The sequence below is a fragment of the Oncorhynchus clarkii genome, unplaced genomic scaffold (genome assembly GCF_045791955.1).
Source record: "Oncorhynchus clarkii lewisi isolate Uvic-CL-2024 unplaced genomic scaffold, UVic_Ocla_1.0 unplaced_contig_3749_pilon_pilon, whole genome shotgun sequence".
In the NCBI taxonomy this organism is placed as follows: Eukaryota; Metazoa; Chordata; class Actinopteri; order Salmoniformes; family Salmonidae; genus Oncorhynchus; species Oncorhynchus clarkii.
Genome location: NW_027258638.1, coordinates 11925 through 35778, shown reverse-complemented (window position 1 = coordinate 35778; position 23854 = coordinate 11925). Strand labels below are relative to the sequence as shown.

The window sequence follows — 23854 nt, the reverse complement described above, 5'->3', positions numbered from 1 at the left end:
CTCATAATGGGGACTTTATGCAAAAACGTTCTTGTCTCTAATGAACACATGGACATTAGGACTAAGTATTGATTTACGCTCTATTATGAATCAAATCAAATCTATTTATAAAGCTCTTCTTACATCAGCTGATATCTCAAAGTGCTATACAGAAACACAGCCTAAAACCACAAACAGCAAGCAATGCAGGTGTAGAGGCACGGTGGCTTGGAAAACCTCCCTAGAAAGGAATACTGCTAAAATATATATATAAAGGTAAGGCTCATTCGTATTTATATTTTTTCGCAAGGAGGCACACCATTTATCCCAATGCAATATGTTATCCTTGCTTCAGTGGAAGCGGATGGAATGTTGCGAGACTTTGTCTGACTACGGACATTTAAAGAGAAGGCACTGACGCACAAATGACGGGTGAGATCTGCGACCAAACGTTGGTAATAATGTGCCGTCTGTAGTGTGAGAAACTATTTTTACAGCATGAGTTCAGAAGCGGTCATTCTGTTGGAGACTGTCAACTTCGCTGCTGAAAAGCACCGCAATCAACGACGTAAAGACGCTGAACAAACGCCATATATCAACCACCCAATAGGTACAGTTGTTATAAAAACAATCTTAACAGATGCTAGCTAGTTAACGTCTATGAATGGCATAAGGACTCAACTAGCTACCATTAGCGCCTATTGATGATAGCTAGCATCTTCTGACCGGGGAAGTTTTGTTAATTAAGAGCCCCGACGCTTGTTCTGAACGTTAAAACATCTTTTGCGGTACGGTTTTGGAAACACAAGGAACATATATTTCATATTAGCTAGACCTTTTTTAAAATTATTAACACAAAAGGTAAAAGCACTACACACTTTTGTTTAGGGTAAGTGTTCCCACGGTCTCATCTCCATGGTACAGCGCTTGTTTACTGAAGACAGAGGCATTCATGTGCTAATTAGCTGTCTGCATCTGTTGTCACTGAAAGATGCTGTCAGCTGCATCTGTTAACCTGTTAACAGTGCACAGTAAGTGTGTGTTTTGTATTTGGAAAATTATTTTTGATATAAAAGTTTGTTTCTAGAAATGTACTGTAATTGAGAATTGATTCATGTTTAGATTGAGTATTTAGCGGTTTTGGCTGCAAGGGCCAATTTGCCTCTAAACATGCAAGGTCCTTGGACGATAAGGAGTAACGTTATTCTCTAGTCCATTATTGAGAGAGGTCCTTAGCAATAACTCTCTCACTGCTCGAACTTCAGTGTATGGATATCTGCATTTACATTTGCTGTGTTTATAATTTTGCAGGTGTGGCAAGGATCCTAAGCCATGAAGGTGGGATCACAGACATTGAAGTTTTGCAAGTAAGTGTTTTACGTATCAGACAAACTCAAAATACTTTCTTGCATACTTGTTCCTGGAGGGCAATATTTTAAATCGTAATGAAATTATATTATTAAGTATAGACGAGTCAATGGGCAATGTTAAGCTCATGAAAACATTAAACATTTGTGTTACGAGTTTGTGTTATTAACAGGAAGGTCATGACTGATATTTATATTTTCCAACTGTCCTCAGGCAGCTTTGCTCCATGACACAGTGGAGGACACTGACACCAGCATAGGAGAACTACAGGCCATCTTTGGGCAAACGGTGTCTCGAATTGTTCAGGAAGTGACAGATGATAAGGCGCTACCCAAGCATGAGAGGAAACGTCAGCAGGTGGAGCATGCACCTCACGCCAGCCACCAGGCCAAACTGGTCAAACTGGCTGACAAACTGTACAACCTGAGGGACCTGAACCGCTGCACACCTACAGGTGATTGATTGACAGGCTCACTTTTCTGTTGATCTAGTCAGGTAATTATCTCCTACACAGATTCTAGCCAAGTTAACACAACGCTGTGCAATTTTCCTTATTTTGACCACTTTCTCTCTCTGGCCTCCATTGACTTAGTCACACATTTTGGCCAACCTACAAGTGTAAAAACTCCAATAACCTTTGAACGGTGAAATGGGGTTTATATGATAGTGAAATGGGGTTTGGACCATTGGTTCTCTCATAGGATAACCAACACAAATAACATATTTTACACAGAGGGTCCAAAAATATGCTTTTTTGATTGTCTATCTTCTCAAATCATGTCTGCTATATGCATCTGCTGCTAAATCATGGCCGCTGCTAAATCATGGCCGCTACTGCGGGATGGTAAATGTTGTCAGAAGTTAACTTAAATGACTAAGCAGTCGATGGACAAGGTATGACAACAATCCATGCTTTGGTTTTGTTATCCACCATTTCAAATGCTAACTTTTTAGCATTTTTGGCACATCCAATGCATGCGAATGGTTTCTTTATTAGCATTTTCACGCGTCATGTCCAAATCCTAAAGTATCTATAAAAAAAAAAATATATATATATATATATATATATATATATATATAAACTCAATGTTACTGTGCGAAAATGCTAATATAGGTACCATTGACTTGCATTGGATTTGTGCCACAAATGTGAGTGACTGATTCTTAAAAAAAAAAAAAAAGCAAGAGCAGCACCATCTAGTGGTTAGAAGCTGGTGAATCAGAATGCAGGATGGGACATAAACCTAACAACCTCCATGACCAATTTCTCTGAACTGGGGAAACTGATCTTTATTTTCTAATTATCTCTCTGGCTCATTGCTTCTCTTTACTTCCCTCTCGTTGTCTGACTGTCCCTCTCTTTACCCCTGTCCCATATCTTATATTTAAATCTGTGTTGTGGTTGCCAGGTTGGCCGGCAGAGCGTGTTCAGGAGTACTTTGTGTGGGCAGCCCAGGTAGTGAGAGGACTGAGGGGGACCAACCCAGCACTGGAGAGACAACTAGAGGAGCTCTTCAAGCAGAGGGGGGTTGAGCTTTGACACCTCTCTACTTCTGATACCAGGTGGCACAACACAGCAACTCTTGATGCACACTTTTGTAAAGAGTTCATGTGAAAATATTTGAGCATATTGTCTTCAAAATAGGAGCCTTCTCCATCGAATAAACTCTAAGCTCTAAGGATTTATTTTTTATGGGTAATTTATTATTCATTCATTCTACAGTAATTTGCATACATTGTCTGTAGAACTGGCAAACCATCAATGTCACCTTGAGTTTTCTCGTATTGAATAAAGCAAAGATATGCATCATTTTGTGAAGATGAAAGGCTGTTGTGGAAATTCACCACCATGTCATGGAAATGTCCACCAGGGACACTTAAGTCAATCTTAAATGAATGATCCTTTATTATCAGCGCGCTGGAGAGGTTCCAACTCAATGCACTATAGAACACATGTCAATCAGGAGCTCTGCTGGGGCAGTCCCAACTGTTGTCTTATATATGGCTATACACAGACATGTTATATTTGCATAATTAATTCATCATTACTGTTTTGTTTCATACATGTGACCGACCAGTACTGGTTCATAACATGTGACAGACCAATATCTCAAGGCTTCTTCTCTCTAAGCCGAGACCTTGAAACTGAGAACTTTTGTTCTTAGAAAAGCACAAACGTTAAACATTTCCAGCACAGTTACTTTTGTAAATCATAGTTTGCAGGACTCGTCTGAGTTCTGATATGTGTTGTTTTATCACCTACGTTGTATCTGTTGCCTTTTGTATCATTAATACTGACAATCAAAGATGAGGTAGATTTTTCATAGATAAGGTCGGAGCTAGTAGCTAGGTGGGGAAAAGTCTAGTGTAAGTTAATGAAAATCCTTTGGGAGGGGGCACAGAACCGTATAGAATTTCTTTGTATGCTCTACCGTTAAGATTTCCCTTCACTGGAACCAAGGGGCCTAGGCTGAGCCATGAAAAATATCCCCATTATTCCTCCTTGACAAAACTTTACAGTTAGCACTATCCATACCTTCAGCACTCGGTGGTCCTATTCTGTGAGCCTTGTGGCCTACCACTTCACTGCTGAGCCGTTGTTGCTCTTAGACATTTCCACTTCACAATAACAGCACTTACAGTTGACACTCAAACCTCAAAAGTGGTCTCCTGATGTGGTTTAAGCATTGTTATGGACTTAGATAATACAATTACGTTGTTTTCTGTAAGAAAAAGTGTAACAGAACGAAAACCTTACAGAAATGGGGAAAAATCTGAAACCTGTGAATTTGTGACTCAGTTGGCAGCCTCATTTATCTGTTTCAGTAGTAGGCCTACTATTAGCCTACTGCACAGTACAGCATGGGTTGGTCTGACTGTGAAAGACCAATATGGGATTCAACATTTTAGGTCATTCATAGTGTATGTCACTGTTTCTCATATATTTCCACACAGGGCGCCTTTCCTTCGCCGGACGAGCCCTTTGGCAAAATGAGAGTATACCCACTTCTCCAGGCACCACTACAGCCCTGGTTAAATATGTAGGTTAAATATGTAGCATCAAATATGGTCAAGAATATTGAGTTCTCTGAACTCACTACTGATTCTCTGTTGGAGGGATTTACATGTCAACTTTGGTTCAAGTTTATTCGTGTTCTTTGGACCGTGAGATTTTCTGAAGCTCCTGGGTAGAATTTGCTTAAAAGATGCAGCCATTATTTGACTGCGGTGTTCCTTTTTAGGCAATGTGTGTACAGGGCCCTTACTCTATTTTCTTACCCTGAATCTTCACATCCACTTTCAAAGTCTCTCCCCTCTGACGCTGTCCTTCAATTCATTTAGAGAAGGCGAGGAAAGAGGATGTGGCCAATCAGAAAACCTATGAGGAAGAGTCATGGATTGGTTGGCTAGATTAAGGAGGCACTCTGATTGGTGGGCTGTGTGGACACATGAGAGGGGGCCAGTAGAGTAGCAGCAGGTTCATAATATCAGCAGCAGCAGTGGGGTCAGCTCCGCTCCACACCTACTGAGCACTGGGGCATCATGCAGAGGAAGAGTAGCTTCACTGGTCTCCTCATCACTGCTCTGTGTGCAGTGGCCTCTGGTAAACTCAGAGAATATCACTATGTGTCTGAAGAGAAGACCTGGTCAGAGGCTCAGCAGTACTGTCATGAGCACTACACTGACCTGGCCTTCATCAGCAACCAGGAAGAAGTATATCAGCTCCTTCCCATTTCAAGGGGTGATTGGACCTGGATTGGTTTGCACAGAGATGCTAATGACCCAACAGGATGGACATGGTCAGGAGGAGAGAACTCAGCATTTAGGTTTTGGAAGTCAGGAGAGCCAAACAATGCTGGTGGCATTGAGGACTGTGTCATGGTACAGTGGGATATGAGATGGATGGATTCGCTTTGCTCCCGGACACTCCCCTTCTTATGCTACAAGGAGAAGCTGATCCTGGTTCAGGAGATGAAGACGTGGGAGGAGGCTCTGGAGTACTGCAGGGGTCACTACACCGACCTCCCCAGCCTGCTCTCTAAGACTGAACATCTCCAGGCCCAGAGCAAGATGGAGGGTGCCCAGACCGACCATGTGTGGACGGGTCTGATCTTCTTGGCCAGAGAATGGCTGTGGGTGAACGGGGACCACCTGGAGTACCAGGCCTGGTCTGGCGGGAAGCTGCCCCACTGCCCCGCCCAATACCTCCACTGTGGGACCCTGACCAGAGATGGAGAGCACTGGGGAACCAGGAACTGTGAGGAGAGGAGGAACTTCCTCTGCTACAGAGCGTGAGCCCCAGAGGAGAGAGATATTACTGTAGTAGATATGATTATCTATGGATGCTCTCTACTTATTACAAGTTAACGCTGTGATTGGTTATTCACCCTATTTACTTGTTGATGCATATAAACCTATTGGGTTTAACCCACGGGGCGGCAGGTAGCCTAGCGATTAGAGCGTTGGGCCAGTAACCAAAAGATTGCTGGTTCGAATATCTGAGCCGAAAAGGTGAAAAATCTGTTGATGTGCCCTTTAGCAGGACACTGAACCCTACTGTGCTCCAGTGGCGCCGTACTACAATGGCTGACCCTGTAAAACAACACAATTCCTGCACCTTTCTGGTGTATGTGACAATAAAACATATATATTTTTTTGTGTGTGTTTTCTACAATAGTCTACTATTTTTCTTCCTGTAGATACCGTGGTTATGATAGTGGGTGCTTTGTGTGTACAAAGACCATAACACTGGGCACAGATAACACTGGGCACAGATGTCAGTTCAATGTCTAGTTTTGATAACATTTAATTGAGTTGGTAATTAACTTATTTTTTTTACCATGTCATTCGATTTAGGTAGGGTAAAAAAATATAGACAAGAACTCACGGAATTCCTTCAGGTTGATGACTCTGCAAATCCAATCAGTTTTCCTCTTTGATTCATCCCCATCAGAATGAGAAACAGTAACAGTAGATATGAACGTACACATCATGTATTGAATATCATGTAAGGAAACCAACTGTTGGTATGAAATAAATAAATAACTTAGACAAAGATAAGACCTTCCTTCTCATTTTTATTGGTGCACCTAGAAATAATAATAGATAGCAGAACATCTAATTGAGAGATCACAACTTCTCATTGATAACCTGTCATGTACCATGAAATATGTGTCTGAAATAGTGAAAATATTAACTATTTACATGGTTTATGGTTACAAAAGGATGTAATCCAAAATGCACTTGAAGGAAACAGAATTGACAATAACTGCAAATCAAATCACAAAGTGGGGGAGAGAGGGGGAGAGAAACAGAGGGGGGAGTAAGGAGGGAGACAGAGGGGGGAGGAAGGTAAGGAAGGAGGGAGAGAGACAGACAGAGGGGAGGAAGGTAAGGAAGGAGGGAGAGACAGACAGAGGGGAGGAAGGTAAGGAAGGAGGGAGAGAGACAGACAGAGGGGAGGAAGGTAAGGAAGGAGGGAGAGACAGACAGAGGGGAGGAAGGTAAGGAAGGAGGGAGAGACAGACAGACAGAGGGGTGGAAGGTAAGGAAGGAGGGAGAGACAGACAGAGGGGGGAGGAAGGAGGAAGAGAGAGACAGACAGAGGGGAGGAAGGTAAGGAAGGAGGGAGAGACAGACAGAGGGGAGGAAGGTAAGGAAGGAGGGAGAGACAGACAGAGGGGGGAGGAAGGAGGAAGAGAGAGAGAGACAGAGGGGAGGAAGGTAAGGAAGGAGGGAGAGACAGACAGAGGGGAGGAAGGTAAGGAAGGAGGGAGAGAGAGACAGAGGGGGGAGGAAGGAGGGAGAGAGACAGAGGGGGGAGGAAGGTATGGAAGGAGGGAGAGACAGACAGAGGGGAGGAAGTTAAGGAAGGAGGGAGAGAGAGACAGAGGGGAGGAAGGTAAGGAAGGAGGCAGAGACAGACAGAGGGGGGAGGAAGGAGGGAGAGACAGAGGGGGGAGGAAGGTAAGGAAGGAGGGGGAGACAGACAGAGGGGAGGAAGGTAAGGAAGGAGGGAGAGAGAGACAGAGGGGGGAGGAAGGAGGGAGAGACAGACAGAGGGGGGAGGAAGGAGGGAGAGACAGAGGGGGGAGGAAGGTAAGGAAGGAGGGGGAGACAGACAGAGGGGAGGAAGGTAAGGAAGGAGGGAGAGACAGACAGAGGGGAGGAAGGTAAGGAAGGAGGGAGAGAGAGACAGAGGGGAGGAAGGTAAGGAAGGAGGGAGAGAGAGACAGAGGGGGGAGGAAGGTATGGAAGGAGGGAGAGAGAGACAGAGGGGAGGAAGGTAAGGAAGGAGGCAGAGACAGACAGAGGGGGGAGGAAGGAGGGAGAGACAGAGGGGGGAGGAAGGTAAGGAAGGAGGGGGAGAGAGACAGAGGGGGAGGAAGGAGGAAGAGAGAGACAGAGGGGGGAGGAAGGAGGGAGAGAGAGACAGAGGGGGAGGAAGGAGGGAGAGAGAGACAGAGGCGGGAGGAAGGAGGGAGAGACAGACAGAGGGGGGAGGAAGGAGGGAGAGAGAGACAGAGGGGGGAGGAAGGAGGGAGAGACAGAGGGGGGAGGAAGGAGGGAGAGACAGACAGAGGGGAGGAAGGTAAGGAAGGAGGGAGAGAGAGACAGAGGGGAGGAAGGTAAGGAAGGAGGCAGAGACAGACAGAGGGGGGAGGAAGGAGGGAGAGACAGAGGGGGGAGGAAGGTAAGGAAGGAGGGGGAGACATTCAGAGGGGAGGAAGGTAAGGAAGGAGGGAGAGAGACAGAGGGGAGGAAGGTAAGGAAGGAGGGAGAGACAGACAGAGGGGGAGGAAGGAGGAAGAGAGAGACAGACAGAGGGGAGGAAGGTAAGGAAGGAGGGAGAGACAGACAGAGGGGAGGAAGGTAAGGAAGGAGGGAGAGACAGACAGAGGGGAGGAAGGTAAGGAAGCAGGGAGAGACAGACAGAGGGGAGGAAGGTAAGGAAGGAGGGAGAGAGAGACAGAGGGGAGGAAGGTAAGGAAGGAGGGAGAGGGAGACAGAGGGGGAGGAAGGAGGAAGAGAGAGACAGAGGGGGGAGGAAGGAGGGAGAGAGAGACAGAGGGGGAGGAAGGAGGGAGAGAGAGACAGAGGCGGGAGGAAGGAGGGAGAGACAGACAGAGGGGGGAGGAAGGAGGGAGAGAGAGACAGAGGGGGGAGGAAGGAGGGAGAGACAGACAGAGCTGGAGGAAGGTAAGGAAGGAGGGAGAGACAGACAGAGGGGAGGAAGGTAAGGAAGGAGGGAGAGAGAGACAGAGGGGAGGAAGGTAAGGAAGGAGGGAGAGAGAGACAGAGGGGGGAGGAAGGAGGGAGAGAGACAGAGGGGGGAGGAAGGTATGGAAGGAGGGAGAGACAGACAGAGGGGAGGAAGTTAAGGAAGGAGGGAGAGAGAGACAGAGGGGAGGAAGGTAAGGAAGGAGGCAGAGACAGACAGAGGGGGGAGGAAGGAGGGAGAGACAGAGGGGGGAGGAAGGTAAGGAAGGGGAGGGAGACAGACAGAGGGGAGGAAGGTAAGGAAGGAGGGAGAGAGACAGAGGGTGGAGGAAGGAGGGAGAGACAGACAGAGGGGGGAGGAAGGAGGGAGAGACAGAGGGGGGAGGAAGGTAAGGAAGGAGGGAGAGAGAGACAGAGGGGGGAGGAAGGAGGGAGAGAGACAGAGGGGGGAGGAAGGTATGGAAGGAGGGAGAGAGAGACAGAGGGGAGGAAGGTAAGGAAGGAGGGAGAGAGAGACAGAGGGGGGAGGAAGGAGGAAGAGAGAGACAGAGGGGGGAGGAAGGTATGGAAGGAGGGAGAGACAGACAGAGGGGAGGAAGTTAAGGAAGGAGGGAGAGAGAGACAGAGGGGAGGAAGGTAAGGAAGGAGGCAGAGACAGACAGAGGGGGGAGGAAGGAGGGAGAGACAGAGGGGGGAGGAAGGTAAGGAAGGGGAGGGAGACAGACAGAGGGGAGGAAGGTAAGGAAGGAGGGAGAGAGACAGAGGGTGGAGGAAGGAGGGAGAGACAGACAGAGGGGGGAGGAAGGAGGGAGAGACAGAGGGGGGAGGAAGGTAAGGAAGGAGGGAGAGAGAGACAGAGGGGGGAGGAAGGAGGGAGAGAGACAGAGGGGGGAGGAAGGTATGGAAGGAGGGAGAGAGAGACAGAGGGGAGGAAGGTAAGGAAGGAGGCAGAGACAGACAGAGGGGGGAGGAAGGAGGGAGAGACAGAGGGGGGAGGAAGGTAAGGAAGGAGGGGGAGAGAGACAGAGGGGGAGGAAGGAGGAAGAGAGAGACAGAGGGGGGAGGAAGGAGGGAGAGAGAGACAGAGGGGGAGGAAGGAGGGAGAGAGAGACAGAGGCGGGAGGAAGGAGGGAGAGACAGACAGAGGGGAGGAAGGTAAGGAAGGAGGGAGAGAGAGACAGAGGGGGGAGGAAGGAGGGAGAGACAGAGGGGGGAGGAAGGTAAGGAAGGAGGGAGAGACAGACAGAGGGGAGGAAGTTAAGGAAGGAGGGAGAGAGAGACAGAGGGGAGGAAGGTAAGGAAGGAGGCAGAGACAGACAGAGGGGGGAGGAAGGAGGGAGAGACAGAGGGGGGGGGAAGGTAAGGAAGGAGGGGGAGACAGACAGAGGGGAGGAAGGTAAGGAAGGAGGGAGAGAGAGACAGAGGGGGGAGGAAGGAGGGAGAGACAGACAGAGGGGGGAGGAAGGAGGGAGAGACAGAGGGGGGAGGAAGGTAAGGAAGGAGGGGGAGACAGACAGAGGGGAGGAAGGTAAGGAAGGAGGGAGAGACAGACAGAGGGGAGGAAGGTAAGGAAGGAGGGAGAGAGAGACAGAGGGGAGGAAGGTAAGGAAGGAGGGAGAGAGAGACAGAGGGGGGAGGAAGGAGGGAGAGACAGACAGAGGGAGGAAGTTAAGGAAGGAGGGAGAGAGAGACAGAGGGGAGGAAGGTAAGGAAGGAGGCAGAGACAGACAGAGGGGGGAGGAAGGAGGGAGAGACAGAGGGGGGAGGAAGGTAAGGAAGGAGGGGGAGACAGACAGAGGGGAGGAAGGTAAGGAAGGAGGGAGAGAGAGACAGAGGGGGGAGGAAGGAGGGAGAGACAGACAGAGGGGGGAGGAAGGAGGGAGAGACAGAGGGGGGAGGAAAGTAAGGAAGGAGGGGGAGACAGACAGAGGGGAGGAAGGTAAGGAAGGAGGGAGAGAGACAGAGGGGAGGAAGGTAAGGAAGGAGGGAGAGACAGACAGAGGGGGAGGAAGGAGGAAGAGAGAGACAGACAGAGGGGAGGAAGGTAAGGAAGGAGGGAGAGACAGACAGAGGGGAGGAAGGTAAGGAAGGAGGGAGAGACAGACAGAGGGGAGGAAGGTAAGGAAGGAGGGAGAGACAGACAGAGGGGAGGAAGGTAAGGAAGGAGGGAGAGAGAGACAGAGGGGAGGAAGGTAAGGAAGGAGGGAGAGAGAGACAGAGGGGGAGGAAGGAGGAAGAGAGAGACAGAGGGGGGAGGAAGGAGGGAGAGAGAGACAGAGGGGGAGGAAGGAGGGAGAGAGACAGAGGCGGGAGGAAGGAGGGAGAGACAGACAGAGGGGGGAGGAAGGAGGGAGAGAGAGACAGAGGGGGGAGGAAGGAGGGAGAGACAGACAGAGCTGGAGGAAGGTAAGGAAGGAGGGAGAGACAGACAGAGGGGAGGAAGGTAAGGAAGGAGGGAGAGAGAGACAGAGGGGAGGAAGGTAAGGAAGGAGGGAGAGAGAGACAGAGGGGGGAGGAAGGAGGGAGAGAGACAGAGGGGGGAGGAAGGTATGGAAGGAGGGAGAGACAGACAGAGGGGAGGAAGTTAAGGAAGGAGGGAGAGAGAGACAGAGGGGAGGAAGGAGGGAGAGACAGAGGGGGGAGGAAGGTAAGGAAGGGGAGGGAGACAGACAGAGGGGAGGAAGGTAAGGAAGGAGGGAGAGAGACAGAGGGTGGAGGAAGGAGGGAGAGACAGACAGAGGGGGGAGGAAGGAGGGAGAGACAGAGGGGGGAGGAAGGTAAGGAAGGAGGGGGAGACAGACAGAGGGGAGGAAGGTAAGGAAGGAGGGAGAGAGAGACAGAGGGGGGAGGAAGGAGAGAGAGACAGACAGAGGGGGGAGGAAGGAGGGAGAGAGAGACAGAGGGGGGAGGAAGGAGGGAGAGACAGACAGAGCTGGAGGAAGGTAAGGAAGGAGGGAGAGAGAGGGGGGAGGAAGGAGGGAGAGAGAGACAGAGGGGGGAGGAAGGAGGTAGAGACAGACAGAGCTGGAGCAAGGTAAGGAAGGAGGGAGAGACAGACAGAGGGGGGAGGAAGGTATGGAAGGAGGGAGAGAGACAGGGGGGAGGAAGGTACGGAAGGAGGGAGAGAGACAGAGGGGGGAGGAAGGTATGGAAGGAGGGAGAGAGACAGAGGGGGGAGGAAGGTACGGAAGGAGGGAGAGAGACAGAAGGGGGAGGAAGGTACGGAAGGAGGGAGAGAGACACAGGGCGGAGGAAGGTACAGAAGGAGGGAGAGAGACAGAGGGGGGAGGAAGATACGGAAGGAGGGAGAGAGACAGAGGGGGGAGGAAGGCACAGAAGGAGGGAGAGAGACAGAGGGGGTAGGAAGGTACGGAAGGAGAGAGAGAGACAGAGGTGGTAGGAAGGTACGGAAGGAGGCAGAGAGACAGAGGTGGGAGGAAGGTACGGAAGGAGGGAGAGAGACAGAAGGGGGAGGAAGGTACGGAAGGAGGGAGAGAGCAGAAGGGGGAGGAAGGTACGGAAGGAGGGAGAGAGACACAGGGCGGAGGAAGGTACAGAAGGAGGGAGAGAGACAGAGAGGGGAGGAAGATACGGAAGGAGGGAGAGAGACAGAGGGGGGAGGAAGGTACAGAAGGAGGGAGAGAGACAGAGGGGGGAGGAAGGTACGGAAGGAGGGAGAGAGACAGAGGTGGGAGGAAGGTACGGAAGGAGGGAGAGAGACAGAGGGGGGAGGAAGGTACTGAAGGAGGGAGAGAGACAGAGGTGGGAGGAAGGTTCTGAAGGAGGGAGAGAGACAGAGGTGGGAGGAAGGTACGGAAGGAGGGAGAGAGACAGAGGTTGGAGGAAGGTACTGAAGGAGGGAGAGAGACAGAGGTGGGAGGAAGGTACGGAAGAAGGGAGAGAGACAGAGGGGGGAGGAAGGTACGGAAGGAGGGAGAGAGACAGAGGTGGGAGGAAGGTACGGAAGGAGGGAGAGAGACAGAGGGGGGAGGAAGGTACTGAAGGAGGGAGAGAGACATAGGAGGGAGGAAGGTACTGAAGGAGGGAGAGAGACAGAGGGGGGAGGAAGGTAAGGAAGGAGGGAGAGAGACAGAGGGGGGAGGAAGGAGGGAGAGAGACAGAGGGGGGAGGAAGGAGGGAGTGAGACAGAGGGGGAGGAAGGATGGAGAGAGAGACAGAGGGGGGAGGAAGGTACAGAAGGAGGGAGAGAGACAGAGGTGGGGAGGAAGGTACTGAAGGAGGGGGACGGCGAGACAGACGGGGATCTGGGAAACCTGTTGTCTGGGAAGTGTCCTTGTGTATGGCTTTGTTGTTGTTGTAGTTTGGTTACTGATATACTCCAAATGAACTTAGCTAACTATATCTGATACAATATATCTGATTCCAGCCTCGGGGCCATCAAATACACGTAATAATAATAATAATAGTCAATGAATCGGTTTCATCTGACAGTTGTGTCCAGTAATAGTCATTGTAACAACCACAAGCACCGTGGAATGTAATCTGTGTAAAATAACGGGCTGGACCAAAGATTATATTCTTAACACGAAACCAATGGTGTACATTGTCCCCTAAACCGGGCATTCATCTACTAAATTCCATAGGTTGTAATTATACATTTACAAACAGTATATTTTTTCCCTCCACCACAAACACCCATGTCAATCAAACAGTGCTCTTGAATTTCAGGATGAAGACTAAAACAAATGTAGTTAAAGAAGCAGAAAATAAGTGCAGTGCTGGACTTCTGAACCTGTGAGAGGATATACAGTGTGTTCGGAAAGTATTCAGACCCCTTGACTTTTTCCACATTTTGTTATGTTACAGCCTTAATTTAAAACCGATTTTAAAAATGTTTTTCCCCCTAAACAATCTACACACAATACCCCATAATGACAATGCGAAAACAGGTTTTTCTAATTTATAACAAATGTAAAAACAGAACTAATTGATTTACATAAGTATTCCATAAGTCATCCTTGAGATATTTCTCCAACTTGATTGGAGTCCACCTGTGGTAAATTCAATTGATTGGACATGATTTGGAAAGACACACACCTGTCCATATAAGGTCCCACAGTTGACAGTGCATGTCAGAGTAAAAACCAAGACATGAGATCGAAAGAATTGTCCGTTGAGCTCCGAGACAGGATTGGGTCAAGGCACAGATCTGGGGAAGGGTACCAAAACATTCCTGCAGCATTGAAGGTCCCCAAGAACACAGTGGCCTCCATCATTCTTAAATGGAAGAAGTTTGGAACCACCAAGACTATTCCTAGAGCTAGCTGCCCGGCCAAACTGAGCAATCGTGGGAGAAGGCCCTTGGTCAAGGAGGTGACCAAGAACCTGTGTGTCACTCTGACAGAGCTCCAGAGTTCCTCTGTGGAGATGAGAGAACCTTCCAGCAGGACAACCATCTCTGCAGCACTCCACCAATCAGGTAATTATGGTAGAGTGGCTAGACGGAAGCCACTCCTCAGTAAAAGGCACATGACAGCCTGCTTGGTTACCAAAAGCACCTAAAAGACTCTCCGACCATGAGAAGCAAAATTCTCTGGTCTGATGAAACTAAGATTGAACTCTTTGGACTGAATGCCAAGCGTCACGTCTGGAGGAAACCATGAAGCATGGTGGTGGCAGCATCATACTGTGGGGATGTTTGTCAGTGGCAGGGACTGGGAGATTAGTCAGCATCGAGGGAAAGGTGAATGGAGCAAAGTACAGAAAGAGACCCTTGATGAAAACCTGCTCCAGATCATTCAGGACCTCAGAGTGGGATGAAGGTTCACCTTCCAACAGGACCATGACCCTAAGCACACAGCCAAGACAACGCAGGAGTGGCTTTGGGACAAGTCTCTGAAGGTCCTTGAGTGGCCCAGCCAGAGCCCGGACTTGAACAAGATTGAACATCTCTGGAGAGACCTGAAAATAGCTGTGCAGTGACTCTCCCCATCCAACCTGACAGAGCTTGAGAGGATCTGCAGAGAAAAATTGGAGAAACTCCCCAAATACAGGTCTGCCAAGCTTATAGCGTCATACCCAAGAAGTCTCGAGCCTGTAATCGCTGGCAATGGAGCTTCAACAAAGTACTGAGTAAAGGGTCTGAAGTCTTATGTAAATTTGATATTTAAATTTGTAAAGAATTATACATTTGCTAAAATGTCTAAAAACCTGTTTTTGCTTTGCCATTATGGGGTATTGTGTGTAGATGAGGTGGAGATGAGGGGGAATAAACTCTCTGTAACGTAACAAAATGTAGAAAAAGTCAATGGGTCTGAATACTTTCTAAATGCACTGTATTTCAGCATAATGTAGGCCTACCAACAAAACCAATGGAGCAAATCCCATCACATTTTCCCATGGAAATGGCATTTGATTTCTATGATATTGCCTACAGTAGTCTGTCTGTATGTGGTGTTCAATACAGGCCTACATTGCATGAGACTTCTAAAAACGTTTTTACATTATGAAGGGCTTAACATGAATTCAAACTTTTTTACTTGGTCTGTAACACCATGGGCCAAGTCGGTGACTGTAAATTGCATTGTATTATGTTGTATGATGCAGGAAACCACTTTACAAAATACAATTCATTATTAGTACCAAACATATAATTAGAAAATATAGACTACCCCTCTGCCTATTGGCTTATTTGCATGTTCAAAACTGTCTCAAAATACAACGCTGCTGGCACTAAGACAGCATTGAATGAGCTGTATTCCGCCATAAGCAAACAAGAAAACGTTCACCCAGAGGAGGCGCTCCTAGTAGCCGGGAACTTTAATGCAGGGAAACTTAAGTCTGTTTTACCAAATTTCAATCAGCATGTTAAATGTGCTACCAGAGGGGAAAACACTCTGGACCACCATTACTCCACACACAGAGACACATACAAAGCTCTCCCTCGCACTCCATTTGGCAAATCTGACCATAATTCTTTCCTTCTGATTCCTGCTTACAAGCTCAAATGAAAGCAGGAAGCACCAGTGACTAGATCAATAAAAAAGTGGTCAGATGAAGCAGATGCTAAGCTACATGACTGTTTTGCTATCACAGACTGGAATATGTTCCGGGATTCCTCCGATGGTATTGAGGAGTACACCACATCATTCATTGGCTTCATCAATGAGTGCATTGATGACGTCTTCCCCACAGTGACAGTACGTACATACCCCAATCCGAAGCCATGGATTACAGGCAACATCCGCACTGAGCTAAAGGCTAGAGTTGCCGCTTTCAAGGAGCAGGACTCTAACCCGGAAGCTTATAAGAAATCCCGCTATGCCCTCCGATGAACCATCAAACCGGCAAAGCATCAATACAGAACAAAGATTGAATCGTACTACACCGGCTCTGAAGCTCGTCGAATGTGGCAGGGCTTGCAAACCATTACAGACTACAAAGGGAAGCACAGCCGAGAGCTGCCCAGTGAAACGAGCCTACCAGACGAGCTAAACTACTTCGATGCTCGCTTCGAGGCAAATAACACTCAAACATGTATGAGAGCACCAGCTGTTCAGGAAGACTGTGTGATCACGCTCTCCACAGCCGATGTGAGTAAGATCTTTAAACATTCACAAGGCTGCGGGGCCAGATGGATTACCAGGACGTGTACTGCGAGCATGCGCTGACCAAATGGCAAGTGTCCTCACTGACATTTTCAACCTCTCTCTGTCCGAGTCTGTAATACCAACATGTTTTAAGCAGACCACCATAGTGCCTGTGCCCAAGAACAATAAGGTAACCTGCCTAAATGACTAGTGACCTGTAGCACTCACGTCTGTAGCCATGAAGTGCTTTGAAAGGGTGGTCATGGCTCACATCAACACCATTATCCCAGACACTTCGACCCACTCCGATTTGCATAACACCCCAACAGATCCACAGATGATGCAATCTCTATTGCACTCCACACTGCCCTTTCCCACCTGGACAAAAGGAACACCTATGTGAGAATGTTATTCATTCACTACGTTCAACACCATAGTGTCCTCAAAGCTCATCAATAAGCTAAGGACCCTGAGACTAAACACCTCCCTTTGCAACTGGATTCTGGACTTCCTGATGGTCCGCCCCCAGGTGGTAAGGGTAAGTAACAACAAATCCGCAACGCTGCGCCTCAATACTGGGGCCCCTCAGGGGTGCGTGCTCAGTCCTCTCCTGTAGTTCCTGTTCACTCATAACTGTACTGCCAGGCACGACTCCAACACCATCATTAAGTTTGCCGGTGGCACAACAGCGGTAGGCCTGATCACAGACAGCGACGAGACAGCCTATAGGGAGGAGGTCAGAGACCTGGCCATGTGGTGCCAGGACAACAACGTCTCCCTCAAAGTGATGAAGACAAAGGAGATGATTGTGGACTACAGGAAAAAGAGGACCGAGCACTCCCCCATTCCCATCGACGGGGCTGCGGTGGAGCAGGTTGAGATTTTCAAGTACCTTGATGTCCACATTACCAACAAACTAACATGGTCCAAGCACTCCAAGACAGTCGTGAAGAGGGCACGACAAAACCTATTCCCCCTCAGGAGACTGAAAATATTTGACATGGGTCTTCAGATCCTCAAAAGGTTCCATAGCTGCTCAATCGAGAGCATCGTGACTGGTTGCATCACTGCCTGGTATGGCAACTGCTCGGCCTCCGATCGCAAAATAATGAAGAAAAAATATAGATAAAACGTATCGGTGCTCATCGGCCATTGGACATAAACATTACACAACAAGTTGGAAATTCAAATTCAACAATGAGTTGTTTGGAAGGAATCCGTGACAGTGGATAACTGCAAGCATTGCAACTGGGAAGTCCGACTGGGAAAATACGTTTTGAACGGTCATCCAACTGGGAAGTCCGACTGGGAAAATACGTTTTGAACGGTCATCCAACTGGGAAGTCCGACTGGGAGAATACGTTTTGAACGGTCATCCAACTGGGAAGTCCGACTGGGAGAATACGTTTTGAACGGTCATCCAACTGGGAAGTCCGACTGGGAGAATACGTTTTGAACGGTCATCCAACTGGGAAGTCCGACTGGGAGAATACGTTTTGAACGGTCATCCAACTGGGAAGTCCGACTGGGAGAATACGTTTTGAACGGTCATCCAACTGGGAAGTCCGACTGGGAGAATACGTTTTGAACGGTCATCCAACTGGGAAGTCCGACTGGGAGAATACGTTTTGAACGGTCATCCAACTGGGAAGTCCGACTGGGAGAATACGTTTTGAACGGTCATCCAACTGGGAAGTCCGACTGGGAGAATACGTTTTGAACGGTCATCCAACTGGGAAGTCCGACTGGGAGAATACGTTTTGAACGGTCATCCAACTGGGAAGTCCGACTGGGAGAATACGTTTTGAACGGTCATCCAACTGGGAAGTCCGACTGGGAGAATACGTTTTGAACGGTCATACAACTGGGAAGTCAGACTGGGAGAATACGTTTTGAACGGTCATACAACTGGGAAGTCCGACTGGGAGAATACGTTTTGAACGGTCATCCAACTGGGAAGTCCGACTGGGAGAATACGTTTTGAACGGTCATCCAACTGGGAAGTCCGACTGGGAGAATACGTTTTGAACGGTCATCCAACTGGGAAGTCCGACTGGGAGAATACGTTTTGAACGGTCATCCAACTGGGAAGTCCGACTGGGAGAATACGTTTTGAACGGTCATCCAACTGGGAAGTCCGACTGGGAGAATACGTTTTGAACGGTCATCCAACTGGGAAGTCCGACTGGGAGAATACGTTTTGAACGGTCATCCAACTGGGAAGTCCGACTGGGAGAATACGTTTTGAACGGTCATCCAACTGGGAAGTCCGACTGGGAGAATACGTTTTGAACGGTCATACAACTGGGAAGTCAGACTGGGAGAATACGTTTTGAACGGTCATACAACTGGGAAGTCCGACTGGGAGAATACGTTTTGAACGGTCATCCAACTGGGAAGTCCGACTGGGAGAATACGTTTTGAACGGTCATACAACTGGGAAGTCAGACTGGGAGAATACGTTTTGAACGGTCATCCAACTGGGAAGTCCGACTGGGAGAATACGTTTTGAACGGTCATCCAACTGGGAAGTCAGACTGGGAGAATACGTTTTGAACGGTCATCCAACTGGGAAGTCCGACTGGGAGAATACGTTTTGAACGGTCATCCAACTGGGAAGTCCGACTGGGAGAATACGTTTTGAACGGTCATCCAACTGGGAAGTCCGACTGGGAGAATACGTTTTGAACGGTCATCCAACTGGGAAGTCCGACTGGGAGAATACGTTTTGAACGGTCATCCAACTGGGAAGTCCGACTGGGAGAATACGTTTTGAACGGTCATCCAACTGGGAAGTCCGACTGGGAGAATACGTTTTGAACGGTCATCCAACTTAGAATTGTAAATCTTTTTCTTTGATGACAAAATTTGCCAAAGAAGGACCGCCGCGCACAACAAGGTGAGTCCAAAAATGTCTTATATGCTGCTGCATAAATGATGTAATATGCCAGGGAGATATGGTCAGCCATATCAGGTATGTTTTTAAAAAGGCAGTAAATGAGGCTGAATGAATTGTTTTGCTGCCAGACAAGGCTCCGCTGATAGCCAGGTGCAGCGGTGGTAAGGATTCACTCCATTGTGCTGACTTCCCAGTTGCAATGCTTGCAGTTAGCCACTGTCACCGATTCCTTCCAAACAACTCATTGTTGATTTTGCGATTTCCAGCTTGTGTAATGTTTATGTCCAATGGCCGATGAGCACTGATACGTTTTATCTATATTTTCTCTTCATTATATCTCTTCCTATGACAAGGACTAAAAATGATTTTCCAGTAGACTTGATTCATGAAGTAAGATGTTGATATGATCAGTCCAATCAAAGCTGCTGTACATATAACGTGATTTGACGTCATTTCTGTGGCCAATGACTCTGCTGTTGGGACAGCTTTATGTAGGCTCTGAATGTTTTTGGGCACCTCTTGTCGCCGTTATAGTGCAATTAATGTATTGTTTAGTGTTGTGGCTTTGCTGGCATGCATCAAACATCTTTTTTTTTGCGGTTGCCCCACCAAGATTTATATGCTAAAATCGACACTGTTTATAGTGCAAACTAATGGGGAGAACTTTCAATCTTGTGTCTCTGCACAGCCTGGCATTTCTTCTGCACGACAGTCCTGGAAGAGATATGCATCTGGTCCCCTGTAGAGGGAACATTGTCCACCACCCAAAGGACATCCAGCCAACTTGACACAACTGTGGTAAGTTTTGGAGCCAACATGGGCCAGCATCCATGTGGAACGCTTTTGACACCTTGTAGAGTCCATGCCCTGACAAATTGAGGCTGTTCTGAGGGCAAAAAGACCCCTACTTAAGTCGTTTTTGGGGCATCTGTACTTTACAATTTATATTTTTGACTACTTTTACTTTACTAGATTCCTTAAGAAAGTAATGTACTTTTTACTCCATACATTTCCCCATACACATACAAAGTTGTAAGAACATGAACAACTGTGCCATCTGGTTTGCTTAATATAAGGAATTTGAAATTATTTATACTTTTGATACTGAAGTACATTTTTGCAATTGCATTTACTTTTGATACTTAAGTATATTTAAAACCAAATACTTGTAGACTTTTTCTCAAGTAGTATTTTACTGGGTGACTACTGGGTCATTTTCTATTATGGTATCTTTACATTTACTCAAGCATGACAATTGGGTACTTTTTCCACGACTGCTATTCCCTGGATAGGGGCACAGTAAAAGCATTCATATTTGTGCCAGAGTCTGCTCATGTGGTAGTGCTGCCGATGTCGGACCACACATTGCCCAACTTGGCGGGGTTTCAAAACTCACCCTGCACCTTTAAACTTTCATTCCTCTCTATATCAGTACATCCAATAAAGAAAAATATGCCAAGAATCACAGACACAGATGTTAACACTTCATAAAAAAAAAAAATTGATATATGAGTATTCTAGGTTAGAAATTAGTTCAATTCAATTGAAATCATCAGAATTATGTAAAATATTGTTGTATATGTTAATGTCCTATCAATTCAACAGTGGTCTAATAATATCATCACAGATTCACTACTAATTGTAAAAGATGTTCAGTTATTGTCAGTTCTATGTTTCCTTCAGGTGGATTTTGGATGACATCTTTTTGTAACCACAAACCGTGTAAATACTTAGTAACTATTTTAATTATTTCAGGCATATCGTATTTCATGGCACATGACAGGTTATCAGCGAGAATGTGTGCTCTCTCAACGAAATGTTCTGCTATTTATTTCCTTGACATATCTGTTGCTACTGTGCCAGAAAGTATTCATACCCCTTGACTTATTCCACATTTTGTTGTGCTACAGCCTGAACTCAAAAGGGATTCAATAGTTTGTCTCACCCATCTACACATAATACCCTATAATGACAAATTGAAAACATGTTTTTGGAAATGTTTGCCAGTTTAGTATTCACACCCCTTAGTCAATACTTTGTAGAAGCACCTTTGGCAGCGAATACAGCTGTGAGTCTTTCTGCATGGGTAAGTCTCTGATAGCTTTCCACACCTGGATTGTGCAACATTTGCCCATTATTTTTATTTTTTTATGTTTCACGCTCTGGTTGTTGGTCATTACTATAAAACAATTTTAATGTATTGTGTGATGTACAGTGCCTTGCGAAAGTATTCGGCCCCCTTGAACTTTGCGACCTTTTGCCACATTTCAGGCTTCAAACATAAAGATATAAAACTGTATTTTTTTGTGAAGAATCAACAACAAGTGGGACACAATCATGAAGTGGAACGACATTTATTGGATATTTCAAACTTTTTAACAAATCAAAAACTGAAAAATTGGGCGTGCAAAATTATTCAGCCCCTTTACTTTCTGTGCAGCAAACTCTCTCCAGAAGTTCAGTGAGGATCTCTGAATGATCCAATGTTGACCTAAATGACTAATGATGATAAATACAATCCACCTGTGTGTAATCAAGTCTCCGTATAAATGCACCTGCACTATGATAGTCTCAGAGGTCTGTTAAAAGCGCAGAGAGCATCATGAAGAACAAGGAACACACCAGGCAGGTCCGAGATACTGTTGTGAAGAAGTTTAAAGCCGGATTTGGATACAAAAAGATTTCCCAAGCTTTAAACATCCCAAGGAGCACTGTGCAAGCGATAATATTGAAATGGAAGGAGTATCAGACCACTGCAAATCTACCAAGACCTGGCCGTCCCTCTAAACTTTCAGCTCATACAAGGAGAAGACTGATCAGAGATGCAGCCAAGAGGCCCATGATCACTCTGGATGAACTGCAGAGATCTACAGCTGAGGTGGGAGACTCTGTCCATAGGACAACAATCAGTCGTATATTGCACAAATCTGGCCTTTATGGAAGAGTGGCAAGAAGAAAGCCATTTCTTAAAGATATCCATAAAAAGTGTCGTTTAAAGTTTGCCACAAGCCACCTGGGAGACACACCAAACATGTGGAAGAAGGTGCTCTGGTCAGATGAAACCAAAATTTAACTTTTTGGCAACAATGCAAAACATTATGTTTGGCGTAAAAGCAACACAGCTGAACACACCATCCTCACTGTCAAACATGGTGGTGGCAGCATCATGGTTTGGGCCTGCTTTTCTTCAGCAGGGACAGGGAAGATGGTTAAAATTGATGGGAAGATGGATGGAGCCAAATACAGGACCATTCTGGAAGAAAACCTGATGGAGTCTGCAAAAGACCTGAGACTGGGACGGAGATTTGTCTTCCAACAAGACAATGATCCAAAACATAAAGCAAAATCTACAATGGAATGGTTCAAAAAGAAACATATCCAGGTGTTAGAATGGCCAAGTCAAAGTCCAGACCTGAATCCAATCAAGAATCTGTGGAAAGAACTGAAAACTGCTGTTCACAAATGCTCTCCATCCAACCTCACTGAGCTCGAGCTGTTTTGCAAGGAGGAATGGGAAAAAAATTCAGTCTCTCGATGTGCAAAACTGATAGAGACATACCCCAAGCGACTTACAGCTGTAATCGCAGCAAAAGGTGGCGCTACAAAGTATTAACTTAAGGGGGCTGAATAATTTTGCACGCCCAATTTTTCAGTTTTTGATTTGTTAAAAAAGTTTGAAATATCCAATAAATGTTGTTCCACTTCATGATTGTGTCCCACTTGTTGTTGATTCTTCACAAAAAAATACAGTTTTATATCTTTATGTTTGAAGCCTGAAATGTGGCAAAAGGTCGCAAAGTTCAAGGGGGCCGAATACTTTCGCAAGGCACTGTATTTTGTCCAACGTTGTGATTCACAGTAGGGAGCTGGTAAAGCCCAACAATGCCTTCAGAAAGTATTCATCCCCCTAGACTTGTTCCACATTTTGATGTATTACAGCCTAAATTCAAAATGTTTTAAATCATTTTTTTCCTCACCCATCTACACACAATACCCCATAATGACAAAGTGAAATTATGTTTTTAGAATACATTTTAAAAAATGTATTAAAAATGAAATACAGAAATATCTAATTTACATGAGTCAGTACATGTCAGAATCCCCGATTACAGTTGTGAGTCTTTCTGGGTAAATCTCTAAGAGCTTTCCACACCTGGATTGTGCAACATTTTCCCATTATTCTTTTAAAAATTCTTTAAGCTCTTTCAAATTGGTTGTTGATCATTGCTAGACAAACATTTTCAGGACTTGCCATATATTTTCAAGTAGATTTAAGTAAAAACTGTAGATCGGCCACTGAGGAATATTCACTGTCTTCTTGGTAAGCAACTCCAGTGTAGATTTGGCTTTGTGTTTTAGGTTATTGTCCTGTTGAAAGGTCAATTCATCTCCCAGTGTCTGATGGAAAGCAGACTGAACCAGGTTTTCCTCTAGAATTTTGCCTGTGGTTAGCTGCATTCTGTTTATTTTTTTTGTCCTGGAGAAACTCCCCAGTCCTTAACAATTACAAGCATTCCCATAACATGTTGGGACCTTACAGATAATTGTATGTGTGAGGTACAGAGTTGAGATAGTCATTCAAAAATCATGTTAAACACTATTATTGTACACATAGTGAGTCCATGCAACTTATTATGTTACTTGTTAAGCACAGAAGGCCAGCATCCCGGAGTCGCCTCTTCGCTGTTGATGTTGAGACTGGTGTTTTGAGGGTACTATTTAATAAAGCTGCCAGTTGAGGACTTGTGAGGCGTCTGTTTCTCAAACTAGACACTCTAATGTACTTTTCCTCTTGCTCAGTTGTGCACCGGCCCCCCCCCCACTCTTCTTTCTATTC

General features: G+C 46.7%; 2 protein-coding genes across 2 annotated transcripts; both read left to right on the top strand.

The window, feature by feature from the left end:
* The first annotated feature begins 419 nt into the window (after positions 1–419).
* Positions 420–3102, top strand: LOC139397802 (guanosine-3',5'-bis(diphosphate) 3'-pyrophosphohydrolase MESH1-like). The gene is made up of 4 exons (XM_071144231.1): positions 420–589; positions 1291–1346; positions 1561–1801; positions 2757–3102. Exons 1-4 carry the CDS (start codon positions 478–480, stop codon positions 2885–2887), a joined length of 540 nt encoding a protein of 179 aa, XP_071000332.1. The 5' UTR covers positions 420–477; the 3' UTR covers positions 2888–3102.
* Positions 3103–4269: 1167 nt separating this feature from the next.
* LOC139397803 (macrophage mannose receptor 1-like) lies at positions 4270–5649 on the top strand. The gene has a single exon (XM_071144232.1). It carries the CDS (start codon positions 4891–4893, stop codon positions 5641–5643), a length of 753 nt encoding a protein of 250 aa, XP_071000333.1. The 5' UTR covers positions 4270–4890; the 3' UTR covers positions 5644–5649.
* The last annotated feature ends 18205 nt before the right edge of the window (positions 5650–23854 follow it).